At 27.2% G+C, this 21,031-nt stretch overlaps 1 protein-coding gene across 3 annotated transcripts in view; it reads left to right on the forward strand.

Annotated features, from left to right (window-relative positions):
* LOC145835368 (uncharacterized) overlaps positions 1-21,031 on the forward strand; it is an 85,812-nt gene that overhangs the window by 31,761 nt on the left and 33,020 nt on the right. For 2 of the 3 annotated variants that reach the window (XM_082942929.1, XM_082942931.1), the window contains 4 exons: positions 8,817-8,909; positions 17,847-17,981; positions 18,183-18,268; positions 18,833-18,921. In XM_082942929.1, the coding sequence (XP_082799055.1) occupies positions 8,817-8,909; positions 17,847-17,981; positions 18,183-18,268; positions 18,833-18,921 (403 nt within the window). The remainder of the gene's footprint in view (positions 1-8,816; positions 8,910-17,846; positions 17,982-18,182; positions 18,269-18,832; positions 18,922-21,031) is intronic. The other variant, XM_082942930.1, reaches the window with a different exon arrangement.

Here is a 21,031-nt window from a genome sequence, read left to right on the forward strand (position 1 = left end):
AGAATAATAATAACAAATTTAAACAATGTTCTTTCTTTATTATACTAACATATTTTTCTGTGTGTTAACTGATTAACACACTTCAACGGAGATTTGTAAAAAAAATAATACTGTAAGGAAAGAATAGATGCTAAATAAGGTATATATAGTGTGTTTATTCAAAAAAAAATACTAAAGATTATTTTAGATTAATGGTTAATAATGAAAGAATAGAAGCTAAAGTAAGTGTATACATGTTTTCATTAAAATTAAAATAAAATAACTTCTACAGATTTTTAGAGGTTAATAGTTAATAATAGGTAAAATACTTAATGTTAAATCCGACTGTTTTAAAGCTGTATAATATTTGTAATTATTAGTCTAAATTAAGTAAAGTAAACTAAAGTACACAACAAAACAACAAATTATAATATAAACAAACCACTTACTTTAATGAAAAGAATAACTAATTCAAATTTATTTTACCGTTGCCAATGATTGAACAAAATTACATCCAATAATTACGTCACAATATATATGAACATTAAGACAGTTATTTTATTTGTATTGTAGAGTTAGTTAATTTAGTCTTAATGTTTAGATAAGCAGTAAAGCGCTTTAATATTAAAAGTAGTATCTAATCTATTTTAAATAAAAGTGAAACAACACCATTAATTAGTGAATCAATAAAATTTAACAGCAGTAAAGACAATAAAAGTCACAAAAACTTGATATAAGGTATATTTTATATATTAAATGTTTGTAATGATTAAATATAAATTATAACAAAATCAAAGTTAAATACAATTAGGAAGCAGGTTTAGTTTAAATGTAAAATTTAAAAATATAAAAGTTTTAAAATTTAAAAAACTACGCACAAAAAAAACTTGTTATTAAGCTTACAAAACACTGACCGATAATTAAGTTACAGCGACACACACAAAATCACAATGACTTAAACTACATATATATTGTTTGTAATAATTATAAAATAAATTGATTGTTGTTTTATAAAGGAGCAGTCGAGTGTTTAAATTATAGATCCCATGCAAATGTTTAATAATTAAACTGTGTTATATATGAAAGTTAAACTGTACAGCATAAAAGAACAAGGTGGTCATATGCTAAGTATAAACCTGTAGTAAAAAACCTCTAGCTCTATTGGGCTTAGTAGGTAAAAAAACATGGTTTATCTGTGATTTGAATACAGGCTTCCAAATAAACTTGGAACTTAACACATTAAGATGTGAAGAATTATAGTCGGAGGGTAAAATCAATATATGGAATGTCGGAGGTAGAAAGTGGCATGTGTGAAATAAATATATAAATAATAAATGATTATTGGATGTATTTTTGTTCAATCATTGGCAACGGTAAAATAAATTTGAATTAGTTATTCTTTTCATTAAAGTAAGTGGTTTGTTTATATTATAATTTGTTGTTTTGTTGTGTATTTTAGTTTACTTTACTTAATTTAGACTTAATAATTATACAAGTATTATATAGTTTTATAACAGTCGGATTTAACATTAAGTATTTTACCTATTATTAACTATTAACCTCTAAAAATCTGTAGAAGTTATTTTATTTTAATTTTAATGAACACATGTATACACCTACTTTAGCTTCTATTCTTTCACTACAGTATTTATTTTTTCTACAGAACCCAGTTGAAGTGTGTAGATTCGTTAACATACAGAAACATATGTTGGTACAATAAATGAAGATTACTGTGTAATTTGTTTTTTATAAAATAATAAACATTAATTACTGAATTAATAAGTTTTCAAATTCTAAGGTAATTAAAGCTATAGAAACTTGGGATAATATAGTTTTTATAAAATTTTTATAATGGTTAAATCTGAATTATGACAAAAGTAAGGTTAGGTACAACTTTGAATAAAAAATAAATTTTAATTTTAAAAACAAAGCACAAACTAAAATTGTTACTAAGCATTCAAAGCCCTAACAAATAATTAAATTACACCTTGGTACATAAAAACACCACAACTTAAACTGCATATATCTTACGGGAACGGGTCAAAATTGCTTAAGGAGACTAAACTGCACGAGTGGACTAAATTGCGCGAAGAAAAAGTTGCACGAAAGGTCAATTTTACACGAAGACTAGTTTGTACGAGAGCAAAAAATTGTACGAAGTCAATTTTGCACGAGTTGCAATTTTGCACCAAGGGTCATTTTCGCACGAGAGTAAAAACAAACAAAAAATATATACAAAAAAACAGAAAAAAAAAACCAATAAATTAATATAAAAAGAAAAAAAAAGTTACTGACTGAGGGTAAGGGTTAGGGTAAACAGTTATAGTAAAAATAAAAATATATAAATAACTAAATAATTATTATTTAAAAAACCAAGAAAAATTTATAATTAAATCAAAACAAACTAGTTTAAAAAAAGCCACCGACCGAAGCAAGGGTTAGGGGTAATAGTGATAGTAAAAAAAAAAAATAATACTTAAATAAAAAGTTAATTGATAAAATAAAAGTCACTGACCGAGGGTAAGGGTTAGGGGTAACAGTGATACTAAAATAAAATGAATAGAAAACCAAAATGACAAAAATTTAAAATTAAATAAGAAAAAAACTTAAAAAATAAGAATAGATAAAAAAATAAGCCCGTGCAAAAGTGACCCTTCGTGTAAAAGTGTTTTTGTGCAATTTAGTCCTCTCGTGCAATTTTGTCCGCTTGTGCAAATTTTACATCTACCCATATATTACATATTAAGTAAGATAATAAATTATTGCATTAGAAAAGGGCATTTTTTTACTAAAAATAGTATTGGCCTTAATATGAAAGCTTAAAGTACATACTACAAGCCAGTTTTTATAGAATTAAAAAAAATTATTTAACGTTTGAAATGTTATAATTTTTGTAAAAGGTCTCCGATACAAACGTATGGATCGAAAATTTTTCGGGGTCAATTTTCTCGGAAACTTCAAAAATCACTAAAAATCTATCTTTTCCATCATTTTTAGAGCTAGAGACCTCAATCATTCAGGAAACGTTTCTTTTTATAATTTAAAAGACTTTGAATTTTTTAAAATTATTAAAAAAAAAAAAAAAAACTAGATAAAAAAACAAAAAAAAAGGTAGTTTTTTTTTCAACAAAAGTTTTATTTTTTAAATTTAAAAATTCCTGCTTTAAATCTTCTTGAAATTAATAATGGACTTTCTGTAAAAATTTGAAAAAGATTGGTTAAAAAAAGAATAAGAAGATAGACTTTTAACGAAATAGTCTTTTTTCGAGTTTTTGGTTTGCGCCTTCTATTAGGATCCTATTGAGGTCACCGACTTTGATCACCTATAAATTACTTAATACATTTCTAAGCGATTTAAAATGTCTGATAGCTCAGATGAAACTCTTTAAAATTAGATCAACTTGTAAAAACCAAGGTGGATCCCCCCATGCCCTTAATTTATATCAATTTCATAACATTTATCCCAACTACTGATACAAATTATTTTCAAACTTTAAAAATATTTTTTTCTTAAATCGAGCTATAAATTTATATAATATTTAAAAGCTTTAGTTTAAGAGTTTAATATTTATCAATTATTATTAACGTATTGTTCTTAGTTCTAGTATGAATGCTATAAACTTGTAACATCAAGATTAAGGTTTAATATTAAAAAAAAACTATAGTTTAATGTATAAGCTTATGTATGAAATAATTTTATTTGCTTGCTATAAACCGAACTTGGCTATTAGTGTCGTGCCCACAGAATATGAATAAAAAGCAGAACAAATAAAAGACAAGAGTATGGAAAGAAAAAAAAACTTGAACAATTTCGTTCTGATTTTACATCTTACCAGTCCCTTTGAAAAGTTGCTTTTTTATTTTATGCAGACCAGTGCTGCTGAGAGAGCTTCAGTCATTTTGGCCAAAATTTAATTTTTCCACTCATCAGTTTTGACATAAGCTTTTAAGATCCCGCTTGCAAACGTCTTCGTAACTTAGTCTTCGTCGACCAATGTTTACTAAAAATTTACTCGCTGTAGAAAAGAAACTCCTTTGTACAAGCTTGTTGGTCGTTCTAAAAATATGGACAAGCCAGCAAAGTCTGCGCTTACTGAGGTCGATGTCTATTTTGGGTAGATCAGTGCGTCTAATCAATCCTACGTGCTAATCTTTTTTGCTGCTTGTTTTGAGAATACGTCTGAGGAATCAGTGGTGTAAAATAATATTTTATATCTTTTGAACTTTGAATCGGTCAACGTTTCTACAGTACAACATATTACATTATACAAGTACTACATAGTTATCCGACTTTGTGCGGATATTAAGCATGGAGTTATTTCAAACTGTAGCAGGTAGCCTAGTAAAAACGCCTATATCTTTGTCAATCCAACGACTATTACTAACTTCCATTTGTGTTTTAGATGCAATCGTTAAGCCTAAACTCTCAACATTTTTGGTGTAATTTTTAACGATCTTGATTGTTGTTTTGACAATTGTTCCTAGTTTTTTTAAGGCTAAAAATAGAGCATTCTGACAAAAAATGATTCTGTAGTATTAGAGGAATTTAGTATTTATAAATTAGCATTATCAGCTAAAATCAGATCTAGGCTAGTTTTTTAGGCGATGAAGGATTTCACTTGCAATAGTTTCTCAGGTAACCAGGTATATTTTTATTTCTATAATTATTAAATTATGATTTTGTATTTTTATTTAAAAAATGACAGTTCTAGGATCACGCATAATTTGTGGCACCTTACCATCTTAAAAAAATTGGCTGGAATGTCATGTAATCAGTGTAGTAAAAACCACATGCATTGACAGAGCTGGTGCTTTCTAAAAAACATCTGTGTTATGGAATTCAGCTCATCAATAATTAGTTTAAATCCAGACTATGCACAATGCGCTTAAGTGCAATATCAGCCATAATATTTTGCTGAAATAAAAATCTTAGACGCATTTACTTAACATCTCACTATAGATAAATTATCTAGTAGCATTAAACAGAAATGGCATAAACATTTTTGTAAGTCCTAAAATTTTTCTTTTTCAATCATAAATAGATTTGTTAGCCTAAATACCTGCGCTGATTTTTATCAAAAAAGATTGTTTGTTCATTTCTCTTCATTCCTAAGCAAAACTTTTATGTAGTCTAAATACACTCGTGCTACTTGGTTCACCTTGACATGGATTTTTGCTTTACCTTAATGCGTTGTAGCAACATATCGATATTTTTCTTAGACGTTTGTTTGTCTTTTTTGGATTCCGGGCATTATTGTGTATACTTTGTTAGAATCTAAACTAAGAATTAGGGACACAAATATCTATTGGCACTAAGATATATTATTAAATTTTCTTAAAGTGACCTGGATAATGAATTCCCACAACATCTTACCTTACTTTGCAACCTTCTTTAAACTTATAAAAAACTTTTTTTGAAGGCTGGATTTCAAACCAAACAAGCGATTGATCAATCAGTCACATTAACGACCAAGTTATGATTTTTAATCAAATTGTTTTTTAGCAAGAAATTATATTAGTTAAGAATTTTTATGTGCTATAAATTTTGTCAGAACTATATCAAGTATTGTAATGATTTTTTTAAGTATGCACTAGCTTTTGGAAACCAAAATTATACTATATAATCTTAATGAGTTCAGCAAATAATAAGTTTAGAAAAAATTAAAACAAATGTTTACTATTTTGCTCACAGATCTTTAAATTTACTATTTGAAATAAAGAAAAGTATTTGTAATTGAATATAAACACTTTGTACTATTATTACTAGGAAATGTTTGTAATTTGCATTAAATTAAACAACAGAAAGTTTGCAAGAACACCAATTATATTTAAACTTTGAATTTATTAAAGACAAAATAATGTTTCACTCTTATAGGAAAATATAAGAGTTTCAGTTGTTAAATAATTGTGAAAAAAGTTCATGAACAAAAAATGGAATTTATCGTAAAAATGTAATATATTTTATATGGGTTGGAGTCTGATATGCACGAATGAAAACTATTGCACGAAGGGACATTATTGCGCGAAGACACTTTTGCACTGCCTCAATTTCGCACGAGGGGTCACTTTTGCACGAATTAATTTTTTTCTTAATATTTCTACTTATTAACTTAAAATTATTATCTTTTTTTTTACTATTACCCCTAACCCTTGCCCTCGGTCTGTAACTTTTTTTTTTTGGTTTTTCATTTGTTTATTTTGATTTTTTTTTAATTTTTACTATCATTGTTGGGAACCCGTCTAAATTGCACGAATACAACATTGCACGAGGTGACTAAATTACACGAGGTTACTAAATTACACCAGAACAAAATTGCACGAAGCCAAATTTCACGAGGGCATAAAATTTCACGAGAGAACAAAATTGCACCAAGGGTCAGCTTTGCAGGAGTTACACTTTTACAAGAGAGTAAAAAATTCAGAAAAAAAAATTAAATAAACAGAAAAAAAACTAAAAATTATTTCAATAAAAAAAAAGTTACAGACTAAACGAGGGTAAGGGTTAGGGGTAACAGTGATAGTATAACTATAAAAAAAACTAATGAAAATATAAAAAAACAAACATCAATTTAAAAAAAACTACCGACCGAGGGTAAGGGTTAGGGGTTAATAAATATAATAATAAGGTAAATTAATTTGAAAAAAAATTAAAAAATGAATAAAAGAGTATTTAACCCGTGCAAAATTGTCTCCGTGCAAAAGTATCTTCGTGCAATTTTGTACGCTCGTGCAGTTTAGACAGCTACCTATCATTGTTACCCCTTACGCTTGGTCGGTAATTTTTTTGACCAGTTAAAATTTTTACTTTTTTTCCTTGTTTTTTTTTTTACAAATTTTTTCATTTTATTTAATTAAACTTTTTTAATCTCGTGCTAAAATGACCCTTCGTGCAAAAGTGTCCTTTCGTGCATATTTGACTCTTTTTGTAAAAATGTCTTCGTGCATATTAGACACGTTTCCATTTTATGTTTATATAAATTAATAATACTTATTAAAAAGAATACTTTTCCTTACAAAATAATAAGTTTAAGACAATGGACAAGTTTTTGCTCAAACAAAGAACATAAAATAAATACTTTTTAAATTACTTAGAACTGATTATATTTTACAAAAAAATAGTCGTGTCCCATAAATATTTTTTTGAAATATTTACTTAAAAGGGTTCAATAAACCTATTTTTTTTACCTAACAATTGATTTACGAAAACATCGATATTAAATCTATTTTATTTTGTATTTTAAGTAGTGATCTACTGGATCCACTATTTAGGATCCATCAGGATCCGAATCTTATTTTCAAATTAAGATCCGGTCGGATCCGGATCTATTTTTTATTTATGATCCGGACGGATCCGGATCCTAAATATTGTAAGTTTTATGTAGTTTCATTAGAGAACAAACTTTAAAATTTCAAATATTATAAAACTATTAATTAGTAAAAATATTTTAATACAAATATTTTGTTTTGAAAAGTACAATGTTATTGTCTTAATAATGTTATTTAACACTAGGAAAAACAACTTTGAAAAATAACGAAAAATCGCGCAGATAATTTTGTTGAACGATTGCTGCCTCTTAAAGTAATAGTAACCAAGTATTAAATGAACTGTATATGTAGAGTTTTTACATTATTTAATATATTTTAATAAGAATAAAATATTAATATTAAAATTGTAAAGGCTTTTAACACATTAAAATTTTAATATGAGTTTTATATTAGAAAATAAAATTTTTTTAATTTATAAGTAGAACTTAATTATAGAGTCAGTAGAAAAATCTAATTTGCAAAAAAAATTAAATTAAAAATTCACTATTTTTACTCTAATGGATGTATGTTCTTGTATGTTTACAACAAATGATTGAATTAACTAAACTTTAGTAAGACTTTTCCGCTTGACTAATCTATATAGATATATATATTTAATATTCAAAACTCAATAATCTAAGTATATAAAATCGAAAGAAGCTGATCACGAAAAACAAACTCTTTCAAAATAAACTGGATCTCAGCTAGTATCCGGCCGGATCCGAGCAAAAATGACCGGATCTTGAATTCGGTAGATCACTAATTCTAAGTATGCCAGATTTTCCAAACTTATATACAAAAAAAATTCAAACAGAAATTTATTTTTTTTCTTTCTAGTAAACAAAATATATGAGATAGGAATACAGCTAATAAACTGCTGTTTAGATTAAGACCATAGGGTTGTCCAAAAATTTTTACTAAAATGAACATTAGGCCTAATGTGAAAGCTAAAATTGTATATTATAAATTACTTTTCACAGAATAAAACATAATAATAATTAGTTGACTCTTTCGGAATTTCGCAATATTTATTTAAATTTACTTTCTCCTTCAGTTTTAATTCAGTTAGCCTCAAGTTTTTAGATAATAGTTCTTGCATCATTAGAAAAATTCTATGGCAACGATTTTAAAAAAACCTGATAAATTTTATGACAATAAAAAATAATATCAATAAAAAAAAATACTCAAAAAAATAAGAAAGAATTTTTTGCCATAATGTTAACATTAAACTGAGAAAGTTTTAAAACTGAAGAAACGATATATTTTTTGACTTTTTAGTTTGGTCCTTCAATAACCAACCTATTGAGCTCTATTTGTAAGCTTATATCTAAAAACATTACAAAACGGTAAAAAGCAACTGCTAGCTAATTTTTAGATTAAAACAAAACCTACGTTTTATGGCCTTAAATGAAAAAAAAGATGTAAGAGTAGAGTTTACAACTAAGATCTAGTAACAAAGTGATTTTATTAGCTGATTAAGTTTTAAATTAATGTTTAAATTTTCTCAACTTAAAAAACTATTATATATTTAGAAAAAAAAGATTCCACTACCAATGAAGTCGAAAAATAAGCCTAAGATAACAAGTGTTATGAAGAGAAGACCTAATGAGTCTAAAAAGTCTGTAGTAAGTTTTTCAAAGATTATACAGTTTTATTTTTATTTTGAAGAAAATACATTTTAAATCTTTAAATTGTTCAATTAGCTTAATTAAAATTAAAAATATATATATACGACTATAATTTTATTGCAGTAAAAACTAGACAGATTTTTATAAACTTCACGATCTTAAAAAAAATATGTGTTTCTTAATTGAAAATATTTTGTTTTATTTTAAAGTTAGTTTGTAGTGTTCTGTATTCTAAAAACCAAGTTGAGTAAATAATATTTTAGTTAAAACCGACACTTACTTACACGTATTACTCTGAGGAATACTCTGTGCATACAGCATTAAGTCCGCAAAACACGTATCTGTTTTATCTAATACTTGTATTTCCTTTTTTTTTTCTACAGAAACATTTTATACAGTACAATTTAATTTAGTCATTTTTCCTAAGTTATAATATATTAATTTTTTTTTAACTGTTGATTAAGGGCTAAACTAATAAAAAAGTTGGAAATTTTAGTTTTTTTAGTGTTTTGAACGTATCTTAAAAAAACACAGTTATTACTTAAAAATTACTTACTATACTTAAAAAAGCGATCTTCAATAAGTATTAATAGTTTAAGATATTTTATTAACAGTTTATTTTATGATAGTTTGTAATTATATGAATATATATATAATTTAGCAATGTACATTGAGTATATATCTACACTTTAACTTTAGGTTTAGACCTTTTCAGTTCCCTATTTTTCTAATACGTTGTCTATGAAATTATGTAGGGTTGTCATAAAACTTGAAAAAACCGGAATTTATAACAAAAAAAAAGGAAAAATCCGAAGTTTTAAACAAATTTTACAATTAAATAATGAAATTTTAATTATCTACGAAAAATCTTCGTATACAATAATTTGTTTTTTTATCATTGAGAACTTTATTTATTAGTTTTATTGCCATTTAAAGTAGCATTACAGTATCTTTATAAGGGCATAGGGGGGCGGTTAAAAACCTTTTTTGGTTTTTGATCTTATTTTATATAGTTTTTACTAAGCTAAAAAATGCTTTTTACAGATTTAAAAATTTCCAAATAGTTTTTGAGATATAGCTGGTCAAAGTCGGAGCCAACAATAGGTTCCTTATTGGAGGCGCAAACTAAAACCGCAAAAATAGACTATTTCACTAAAAATCTATCTTCTCTTACGTTTTTTGAGATAAATACTTCAAACTTTCAGGAAATGTTCCTTGATATATTTAGAAAATTCTGTCGGAAGGAATTAAAAAAAAAAAAAAAATTAAAATTTTATATAAAAAAAAAACAGTTTTTTTGTTTGTTTTTTGTTATAAAATTCTTATTTTTTAATTTTTTTTAAATTCTGTTCCGACAGAATTTTCTAAATACTGCAAGGAACATTTCCTGAAAATTTGAGGTAGTTATCTTAAAAAACCTAGAAGGAGATAGATTTTAGTAATTTCTAGTTATTTGCCGTTTTAGTTTGCGCCTCCCATAAGGATCCTATTGTTACCTCCGACTTTGACCGGCTATATCTCAAAAATTATTTTGAATTTTTTTAATCTGTAAAAAGCATCTTCTAGCTTAGTAACAACTATATAAAATAAGATCAAAAACCAAAAAAGGGTGTTCTTAAATTCATCTCCGTTGTTGCTAATGATAACTTGTAGAATTTAAAAGTACCCACACCAATGTTGGATGAATGCGTTTCGTATTGTTTCTGCCCTTTTGTTTGGCATTGGAACAGTGACTAAAAAACATGTGCCTCGATCTTTCATTGTGAGAATATGTTTATTGTTCTTTGAGGCTACATCCATTAGACCTACAGTGTCAATGTGCACAAACTGGAAACGTTCAGTTCGCTGCGGAAAAAAAAACAGTTTTAGGTTTATTGTGACGGGTTATTTTGACAGCTTGACACTCCACGCATAACCGAGTCCAATGTTCTTTTTGGGGCCCCCTGAGATCTTGTTCAATGGTGCTGTTATCTTTGCCATTTTGGGAATGAAATTGCTGTTGGTATCTACTACAAATTGTAGATTTTGTGGTTGGTCTTTTGGGTCGATTGCTGGAGCCCTCTTAACTCTTCTTTGTATTAGGCACTGGCTTTAGTATTCTATCATTGATAAAGTAACTGGAAGAAATTTTTCTGCATGCCGCTTAGAATTTTCAAAGTCAGAATTCTCTCTATTATGATTCTCAACTAACCTTTTTTTGGCTTTGTTTTTCTTCTGTGGCATGTACAATGTTGTCTGACACAATATCAAGGGTTGCCACTTTACCTTGAAAAACCTGGAATTTGAAAAATTAAAAAAAAAAACCTGGAAAAACTAGAAGTTTGAACAAAAATCGCTAAAATACCTGGCAATTTTAACATGTTAAGTCGTAAAATTTCTACTTGACTCTTAAATGCTATAATATAGACAAAAAAAATTATTAAAAAACTTATTTAGTTTCTTACCTTAAACTTATCTTTAAACTAAATATAAACCCAAAAAATTGTACTTTTAAAAACCTGGAAAAATTAAAAAAAAAACTAGTGGCAACCCTGAATATCTCTGAAATCTAGTTCATTCTTATTTTCAACAACTATATGTTGACTTTGTTTTCCTTTTGTTTGCAGTACAGTGCTCATTAATAATATAGTTTGATGTAAGTAGGGTGTAGCAGTTTGACCGGTTTTGTTCACAGCTCTTGATCCTATATTTTGATTACTATCTTCATCAAATAAATTATTGATTCAGCCTTTCATAGACGACAACGATGTTGAAATTTCGATGACTGACTTTAGCTTGTTGGTTCTGCTAGTCATAACAGTCTTTGAGAGAGGACACTTACCCCCATCCTCTGATCCTCTAACTGTGAGGAGGACGGGTTGCCGTTTTTTTTATGTTAATGGCGCAATAATATCCCTCATTGGTCATGTGTTAGGGCTATCGCACCGAGTAGCATTGTATCCTTGTGTTCGGTGTCTATAACAAGGCTCATATTTTACCTGATTTCTATATCGTCTGTTAGTGTCGTTTTGATAGTGAGCGCTGCCAAACGAGTTTCTTGGACGTCCGTACCCATAGTTGACCTGTCTAGTTCGTGGTTCGTTTCTCTTCTGAAACTTAAATTGCTGTTTCTGTTAAGGTTTGTTAAATAATTAACTTCCATAAATAATTAACTGCATCCCTAGTTTTTCTCAAATCAGCATCACATATGTCCATTACGCATCTTTTAAAATCAACCAACCCAAGTTAAAGCGTACTTGATACTCTGTTTTTTAAGTGACTAAGCATTAAATTTAAGAAAATGAACTTGTGTAAAACTTCCTTATCTTCTAACGCCATCAACCACTTACTGACTTCGTTGTTCTGGTCACATCCACTGATAGAGTGATGTTGTTTTTTTTGGCAGTAAGACCCTTGGTGCTACTCCATCTTTTTCCATGAGATATCTACGTAAACTGCTTAAGTTCCTATTATTCGGTTTTGTGCATCGTAAATAGGCTGACATGTCATTATTAGGCCAAAATTCGCGAATCACCTATTACTATTCTGCGTTATCAGTAATGCCATGGTTGGCCATTCTCTCCTCGAACTACGAGAACTGATCCTTTGCATCTTCAATGTCAAATTTGAAGGTCTTCAGCCACTTGAGTCTGTGATCTCCCTGTCTAATTGAGTCATGGTTCATGCTTTGCACACTTTCATATTCCTCTTTGTAGTTTGGTTTTTCCCTAAAGTGCAATGATTCTTTTACAGTTGTAGGGAGATTTTGTCTAGTATCTCTAGCAGAATGATTTGTGCTAGTATCTCTGGCTTACTAATTTGGCGATCTACGGTAGTACAAGGGTTCTCCTACAGTTGTGGAAGAATTTGTCCGATGCCAACACTGTTTTGTTCATGACTTGTTTTTATTTTTTCATCTATTTCTCCACTCTGGTCAACTTTAGTCATCTACCTGGTTAGTTATTGGTTTCTGCGCCGCAGCTGTTGTACAGGGTTCGTGCGCGTCAGGCTAAATCAGTTTTTGTGAAAAAAGTTGAAAAACGTCAGACTAAATCAGTTTTTTTATTTAAAAATTTGAGAATCTCAGTTTTTCTCAGTTCAAATGCTTCAAAATTTTTGATTAAAAAGAGTTGAGAAATCTTTTTAAGATCAAATTTAGATGTGAATTTATTTCTAAATAATGATTAAGTTATTAGAGACCAAATCAGTCAGTATTTGTAAAAATAAATGCTTAAAACCTTTTGTTGAATCTCTATCTTCGTTATTTTGTTTTGAGTAGATTATATACGTCATAATTATGAAAATTCATAAAAAAATACAGTTTAAACGTTAGAGTTTAGTTCAACAACTTAGCTGTTTGTTTGAATTTCAATACTCGTGCAAGCATTTCATTTTTGATTTTTATAAAACACGACAATGCACACGTCGTTTTGTTAAAAATCTTCTGTTTATAATGTTTTTACTTAGTGTTTAATTAAATTGAACAATTGTGTTTAGTAATATATATTAAATTTTTACACTAGTATTAGATATAACACTTGTCTTAAAACTTATCACTGAATTTGTTATGTTAAGGGCATAGGGGGGGTCAATCACCTTTTTCACAATTTTCTTATTTTATTAAGTTGTAACTAAGCTATGAGTTGCTTTTTGCAGATTTTTAAAGCTCAAAATGTTTTTGAGATAAAGCTAGTTGAAGTCGGAGACTACAATAGTACTAATTAAGACCCCTCAATATCTAAAATGACTTCTAAAGGGGATTTTTCTTACTTTGAAAAAATGTCAGGCTAAATTGGTCCCAGTCAGGCTAAATGAAAAAATATTTTGCGCACGAACCCTGTGTTGTAATTCATCTTCTAATGCTCTAGCTGCCTTTTGTTTTTCCAGTTCTTCGTTCACTAACCTTAACTCTTTTACTTCATCCTTTAAAGTTTTTGTTAGACTTCTTGATATAGAAGTTAGTTTCCTGCCATCATGGCACTAGTGTCATTTCTTAACCTTAAAGAGTTTGGTCTTCCTACATCTGTAGTATCAGGAGGTCCCATGTCCCTTTTAGAATCCGGGTCACCATTTGTAACAGACCCAGCCTGATTAGGGTTGTTACCTTTATAGGTAATAGCTTTGCTTCTTTTCTTAGCCACACGTTTTGAGCGTTTAGCTCTGAATTTACCTATCTGAGTCACTCATACTATAACTATTATCACAAATTATTGTTAGTTATTTACTGCCAAAATTATGTAACAAGTTCTAACAATATCTGTGATCAAGTGTTTTATTAAACAAAAGCAATACAACATACACTAATTAAGTTTTTAAACTACTGATGACACAAATCAATAATGTTTCAACAGCTTTTTTCCGGTGCATAACTTATTTAAAAAATATAATAAAACACATTTCATTTATCTTAAATTTATTTTTGTACTTTCGTAGTAAGGCTCATCAGAAATTTTATCTTACTAAGTTAAACTGAATTGAAATTGAAATAAAATTATACTGTAGAATAAAATTTTAAAATATAAAATAACTTAATAATCGAATGTTAAAACTAACTAAAAGCTTATATTAGTACAGCAAAATTCTTTAGTATAAGTTTTTAGTTATTTTTAACATTCAATTATTACTTAGTTTTATATTTTAAAATTTTATTCTACAGTATAAATTTAATTTCAATTCAGTTTAACTTAGTAAGATACAATTTCTGATGAGCATTACCACGAAAGTACTCAAATAAATTTAAGAAAAATGAAATGTGTTTTGTTATATTTTTTAAATCAACATTCAAACATAAATACTCTTTAGCGCCAAATTACAAATAAGTGTGGTAGAAATCAAAATCTAAAATAACAAGGTACAATTTATTATATTGTATCATTAGCAGTTTTATTTATTAAGAAACATATTTAAAGTAGCATTTAATATCTTGTCAACATTATTATACTTATTGAGACAGTTCATTACCTAAAACTTAAATTTATACTAAAAGAGGACAAAAAAACTTTCAAAAACGTAGAATTATTTTTCAAATAACCCTGTTCTAAAATTAAATTTTTTTTTTAATAAGTCAGTTTTTACTTTAAATATAGTTTTATACTGGACGAAAAAAATACCTACAAAAACCTGAAAGAAACTAAGAAAACCTTGATTTTTTTTTCAAAAAACTAATGGCATCATAAACCAAGTGAAAAAGTTAAGTACACTGACAGTGATTATTTATTGCTTTTCATTAGGTATAGCTTTATAATAGTACAATAATATAATTTGTAAACCTATGATATATTAGCTTGTAATAAGCACTAGACCAACAACACGGCACGATAACCAACAACAGTCAATATGCCATTCTGCGACTTTGTTTCGTCCTCTTAGACATCATTAGGTAGAGATTTTCAAAATGAAAGTTGTATCAGTCAAACCTAACGTGATTAACAACTTTAATATTAAGCGTAAAAATGCAATCCGCTAACAAATTTTTATTTTAAATGGGATTTGGCCCTTGGAAATTAAAACCTGCGGCTCGTGAACATGTAAAATTGGCCCGGGAATCAATTTTTTGAACATTACGTTAGATATTTATTTATTGATTTACAAAAGTTCTGCTAATAAGTTCAGATTAAACAGTAAACAGTGTCCAGTCCATAACAAACACAGTTAATTTTAAAATCTAGTTGCACGGTAGTGGTATTCACAGTGTACACAGTAGTGGGTATAGAAATTATTTTACTATGCACAGAAAGTCAGTAATGTGAAAAAAATAAAATGACGTTTGTTCTTTTATTAAAAGCAGCTATTTATAACGAAAATTATTTGCAATTCTAAACACGTTATTAATAAACTAAAAGGGCACTTAAAACTGTATAAAAAAATTCAAATAAATTATATTTTTTATAGTTTAATGCAGGGTATTCAGCATTTTTATAAACTGTGCACACTAGACTATAAAATTTTTGAACTATAAATAAAAAACGCTTTTATTATGTTTGAGTTTCGAAATTTATAAATAAAGTCTTATATAAGGGCATAGGGGGTAAGGCACTTTTTATACATGTTGACCGTATTTTGAAGATCTTTTAATGAGCTAACAGTTGCTTTTTCCGTTTTGTAAAATTCAAATTAGTTTTTGGGATATGAGGGTTCAATGTCGAAAAGATCAATAAGTTCCTTATGGAATGACCAAAGTAAAAAGACTAAAAATAACTATTTTTTTAAAAATCTATCTTCTCCTACAGTTTTTAAGCAATCTTTTTGAAACTTTCTCAGTCTAATCTTAACTAAATGATAGCGATTTTTATTGTACGTTTTTTTTTTTTTGAGTAAAAATGTTTAAAAAAAATTCATTACTTTTTATTTTGTTATTAAATTCTTAAATTCAATTTTGTTTAGTTCTTAAAATCAGGATTTTTTCTATCAATGCAAGGAACATTTCCTAAAAAGTTGAGGTTAATTGACCAAAAATGAAGGAGAACATATATTTTTAGTGAATTTTTTCAAAATTGAGAGAAAATCGGCAATGAAAAATTTTCCATCCACAAGTTTGTATCATATCAGAAAATTTTTACGCAACTGACAATATTTTAAAAGTTAGTAGATTTTACTCTAAAAGTAACTTATAAGTATACAGTTGGAGCTTTCATTTTGGTCTTATCTTGATTTTTGTAAAAAAAATGTTTTACTTACCTATACCCTTAAATATGCTCTATACATTTCAGTAAATTTAGCAATATTTTTTCGTTACGACAAGTATTTGTAAATAGAGTGTTAAAAACTAATAAATTTTCTTATTAAATGAATTTGTTTTTCTAATTGAAAAAAATAAAAAGTTCTGTGATTGAATTTTATTTTACCGTGCTTAATTATATAAATATTTTCCAAACACACTAGTGTGCACAGGTGCACATCGTGAAAACCACTGGTCTAGTGTGCACATTATTTAATTATCAGTTTTTTATTATGCACAGCTTTTGATAAGGTTGAAAAAACACTGCACTAGCTAGATATATAAAATTTTAACCTTTATACATGTAAAATCTTACCAAAAGTTGTTAAATAATGACTTAAATGTAAAGAAAGTGAACACAATATCTTCGATAAGAGAGCAAGTAAAAAATAAAAATGAAAGCTGTTGTTAAAACATTATGGAACAATAGTTTACATTATTTAGGTCTAAAACGAATGGACGATATAATTAATAGTTTTAATGTTTTATACAGACGGCTAGCAGCGTTTTAAAATTTTTTTCTAACGGATAGTTGATAAAATATTAAGTTTTTAGCAAAGTCAGGTTTGTTATGATATTTCCAGCTGAGACCATGTTTTAAAAATTTAAATGAATAATTTTATCTTGATTTAAATAATATATATTTAAAGATTTTAAAAAAAGTAAGTTTCCAAAAAAAAAAAAGGATAAGAAAATTGATAAATTTTGATAATGTATTTTAATTTAAAAAATGCAAAGTTATTACTTAAAGTTGATTGATTTTCTAGGTATAAAAATAAAATATTTAGTAAAAAATAAATTGGTTTTGTAAAACATTTTTACGAAACAAAAATAAAACAAAATGTTTTTTTTTTCCACGAGGTTTAACAAGAATTTTGCAGTTTAAAAATAAGTGACCGTATTATTTACTTAAGACAAACTTCTAAACTAAATGATGTGTATCAAATGTTTCTGTTACACAAAAATCAATGAATATATTTAGTTTAAAAGATGGTGAAGTTTTGAAAGTTCATCAAATTTTTATTGCAATAGACTTTGGTTCGCCGACTATAAAAATTTACCTCAAAAGTTAAATAGATATGTTTATTTTATTAATCATCTTTTGTAGCGTGAAGCATCGATTAAAAAAGAATTCGTTTTTTAGAATAATTTTGTGCCCATGGGTACAACTAGACATTTTTTTATAACATTTAGGATGAACTATATTTTATATTAGAGTTCTTATTCAACTTTTTTAGTCATTTGATTTGGATTCGCATTTTAACAACAAGAACGAAGATATCTCGTTAGACAGCTTTATGTCAGATTCTGTATCGTCTAAACAGTCCTTATCTATTACTGAAGAAATAGATCAAACTTTAGAAGATTGTAAAGTACGTAAATTGATTAGTTGTAATTTTTTTTTATGTAACTGTGCCCTAAATTCTTATCAAAGTTTTGTGCTTGTAATCTATAGTTTTATTTTTAAACTAATATAGTTTTTATCTAACTTATTAAAATTAGGAATAATATAATATTGAAAAACTATAAAATGAAACTAATTTTATGTTTTTTGTTTGCATATATTTCTACAGGATTCTACTTCAAAGATGTTTTCAACAAAAAACAATGTTAATGGCAGAATACTAAATTTTTCAGATAAGAAAAAACTTTCTACAAGGTTATTTTTGATTAAATTGATTTTAATGACTACAGGGTTGCCACTTTACTTGGAACCCTGGAATTTGGCAATTTAGGCAAAAGAAACCTGGAATTTTGTACAAAATTCACTAAAAACCTGGAAAGACCTATAATTTTAACTAATTTTTACATTTACGGAGAAAATTTTCGATATGACACAAAAAATTTATCATTTAGATAATTTTTTGGACATCATCAAAAATTTTTTATTCAAAACACATTTAAAATAGCTTTACAGTATCCTTTCAATATTTTATACTATACAACACAATTTTTAATGTAGACTTAACTTTAAACTAAAAATAGGTCCAAAAATGTGTACTTTTGAAACCTGGAAAAATTTTTGAAAAAACGAGTGGCAACCCTGTTACTTTAAAATAAAAGTATTAAAAAAACTTTAAATGTTTTTTTAAATAGTTTTCTTTGTGATAGTGATCAAGAAAAGTGTAACAAATCTAAGTAAGCTTTTAAATACAATTTAGTTTTAAGAACTTGCTTAAATTAGAAACTATGATAAAAATAGTTAAAACAACTGTTTTTACAGCACAAAAGTAAGTATGGATGAAAAAAAGGTAGTAGTTAAAAACAACAACAGTAAAACTTCAACTTCTTTTAGAGATTCTTCTACTTTAGGTTAATTACACAGTATATCGGAAATATTTATAATAGTTATGTATTTATTAATATTTATGACTACTGTACCATAACATGAAACAAATAAAATGATTTTGTTATAACGATTAAACTAAAGCAGGGCTTATTTAAACAGGCAAAAGTTCAATGAATAATTAACTAGTAAAGGGGAGATAGCTATTAAAGAAAAAATATTTTTTTAAGTTTCTGTCAAGTAGTCAATTATAGTACTGAGTTTGAGAAACTTTGCAGCAGGGTGGCCACTAAACCTAGAATCCTGGAAAAACCTGAATTTGACAATCTAGGCTAAAAAATCTGTAATTTTAAGAAAATATCACTGAAAAGCCTGGAAAAACTAAAATTTTATACAGTTTTTATAAGTTAAGTAGTGAAACTTCGATATGACACAATAAATATATTACATAGATAAAAAAAATTGTCATCATCAAAGTTTTATTATTATTTAAAACTGATTTAAAATAGCTATCCAGTATTTTTCCAATGTTACTGTACTATTTAACACAATTTTTTACTTTAATTTTAAACTAAGATAGAAATAAAAACAAGTACTTTAAAAAATCTGTATAAATTTTTTAAAATCTAGGAGAAAATTTGCTGAAAACCAGTGACCACCCTGCCTGCTCTAAAGTCTGAACATTTAAAAAACGACATGCCAGTACAGTTTTAGTTATACAAAAACGTCATATCACCTAAGTGTTGAAGAGTTTTTGTACAAAAAAAAAACTTTTGAACTAGTTCAGTTAAAGATAATGTTTTTATTTGAAAGTTGTTTGATCTACTTTAATTTTATGTTATGTGTGTTTATTTCGGCAATCATCAACAAAGTTAAAAGATGTTTTCGCCTTCAATAATATATTTAACCACACGACAAAAAATATCAGCAATCACGAGAAACCGATTTTGAGACCTACTTAAGCGGGCTAAATATAGAAGTATTTAGTAGCTAAGTAAGCTAAGAAGTAAGGCTAAGTATAGAAGCGACTGTTCAAGTGTAAAGTTGGAAAAAAATAACGCATCTAAATTGTTCACAACGACTAAGATACCGTCAGCTTATTGTGATATTATGATCTACGCTCGTTCTTCAGTATTAATCAGTATTTATTTTGGCCGTCAACAACAAAGTTCAGATATTTCGCGCCTTCAATAATAAATAATGAACTTCACTACACGAACAACAGTATCCGAGACACCTTTGTAGTTTTGCAAAATTGCTTAATTGTTAAACTAGTAAACTAAAAAAGCGTATGAATTGTTGAGAACAGTTGTATATTTGTATCTTATTGAATAATTAGATATTAGCTATGTTTTAGCCCTATTTAAATAACTTTATATTTTTACAGATATTTTTTCATAATATATATGAGTACTGAAAACAAGTTTCAAATGCATATTTATAGGGTTCATATACGTCAGGCAAAATCAGTTTTTTTATGAAAAATTTTGCAAAATGTCAGTTTTTGTTTGTTCAAATGTTTGAACTTTTTTTTAAAACTTCTAAAAACAATTTGAAAATATGCTTTTTTTTTGAGTAGACCAGTAAATTGTAAATTTATTTTTAAGCATTTGTTTTTTGTAGGCAGTATGTCAAGTGGGTGCACAACTCAACAAATTCGGACAATTAAAATTCCGACAGTTCAAATTCTTAAAAAAAAATAGAGCCACAACTAAAAAAGTAATGTATATTTGTCAAAAGTAAAAATAAATATGTCGGTCCTATGTCTACAAGCCATTTTTTATTTTTACAAAACATTAAATATTTAATGAGATATGGCTTAAATAAAGTAAAAAACATAGTTATTTTTAGTAATATTTAAGTTTCTCAGTAATATTTTATAAAATTCGAAAAAGAAAAAATTGTTTGTAGATATTTATAGGACCTGCGTATGTATTTTTTATTTTTTGAAAAATTATACTACTTTTTGAGATATAGTCTTTCAAATATTTTTTAAGAGTTTGAATTGTCGGAATTCGAAATGTCCGAATTTAAATTGTCATGTAACCATGTCAAGTGTAAATGCTTAAAAGTTTCTTAATTTGAGATTGTCTTGTTTTGAGGAGATACTATTAGTTTTCTTACCAGTGTTGTATT

The sequence above is a fragment of the Thalia democratica genome, chromosome 5 (assembly GCF_965202585.1).
Source record: "Thalia democratica chromosome 5, ktThaDemo2.hap1.1, whole genome shotgun sequence".
NCBI lineage: Eukaryota > Metazoa > Chordata > Thaliacea > Salpida > Salpidae > Thalia > Thalia democratica.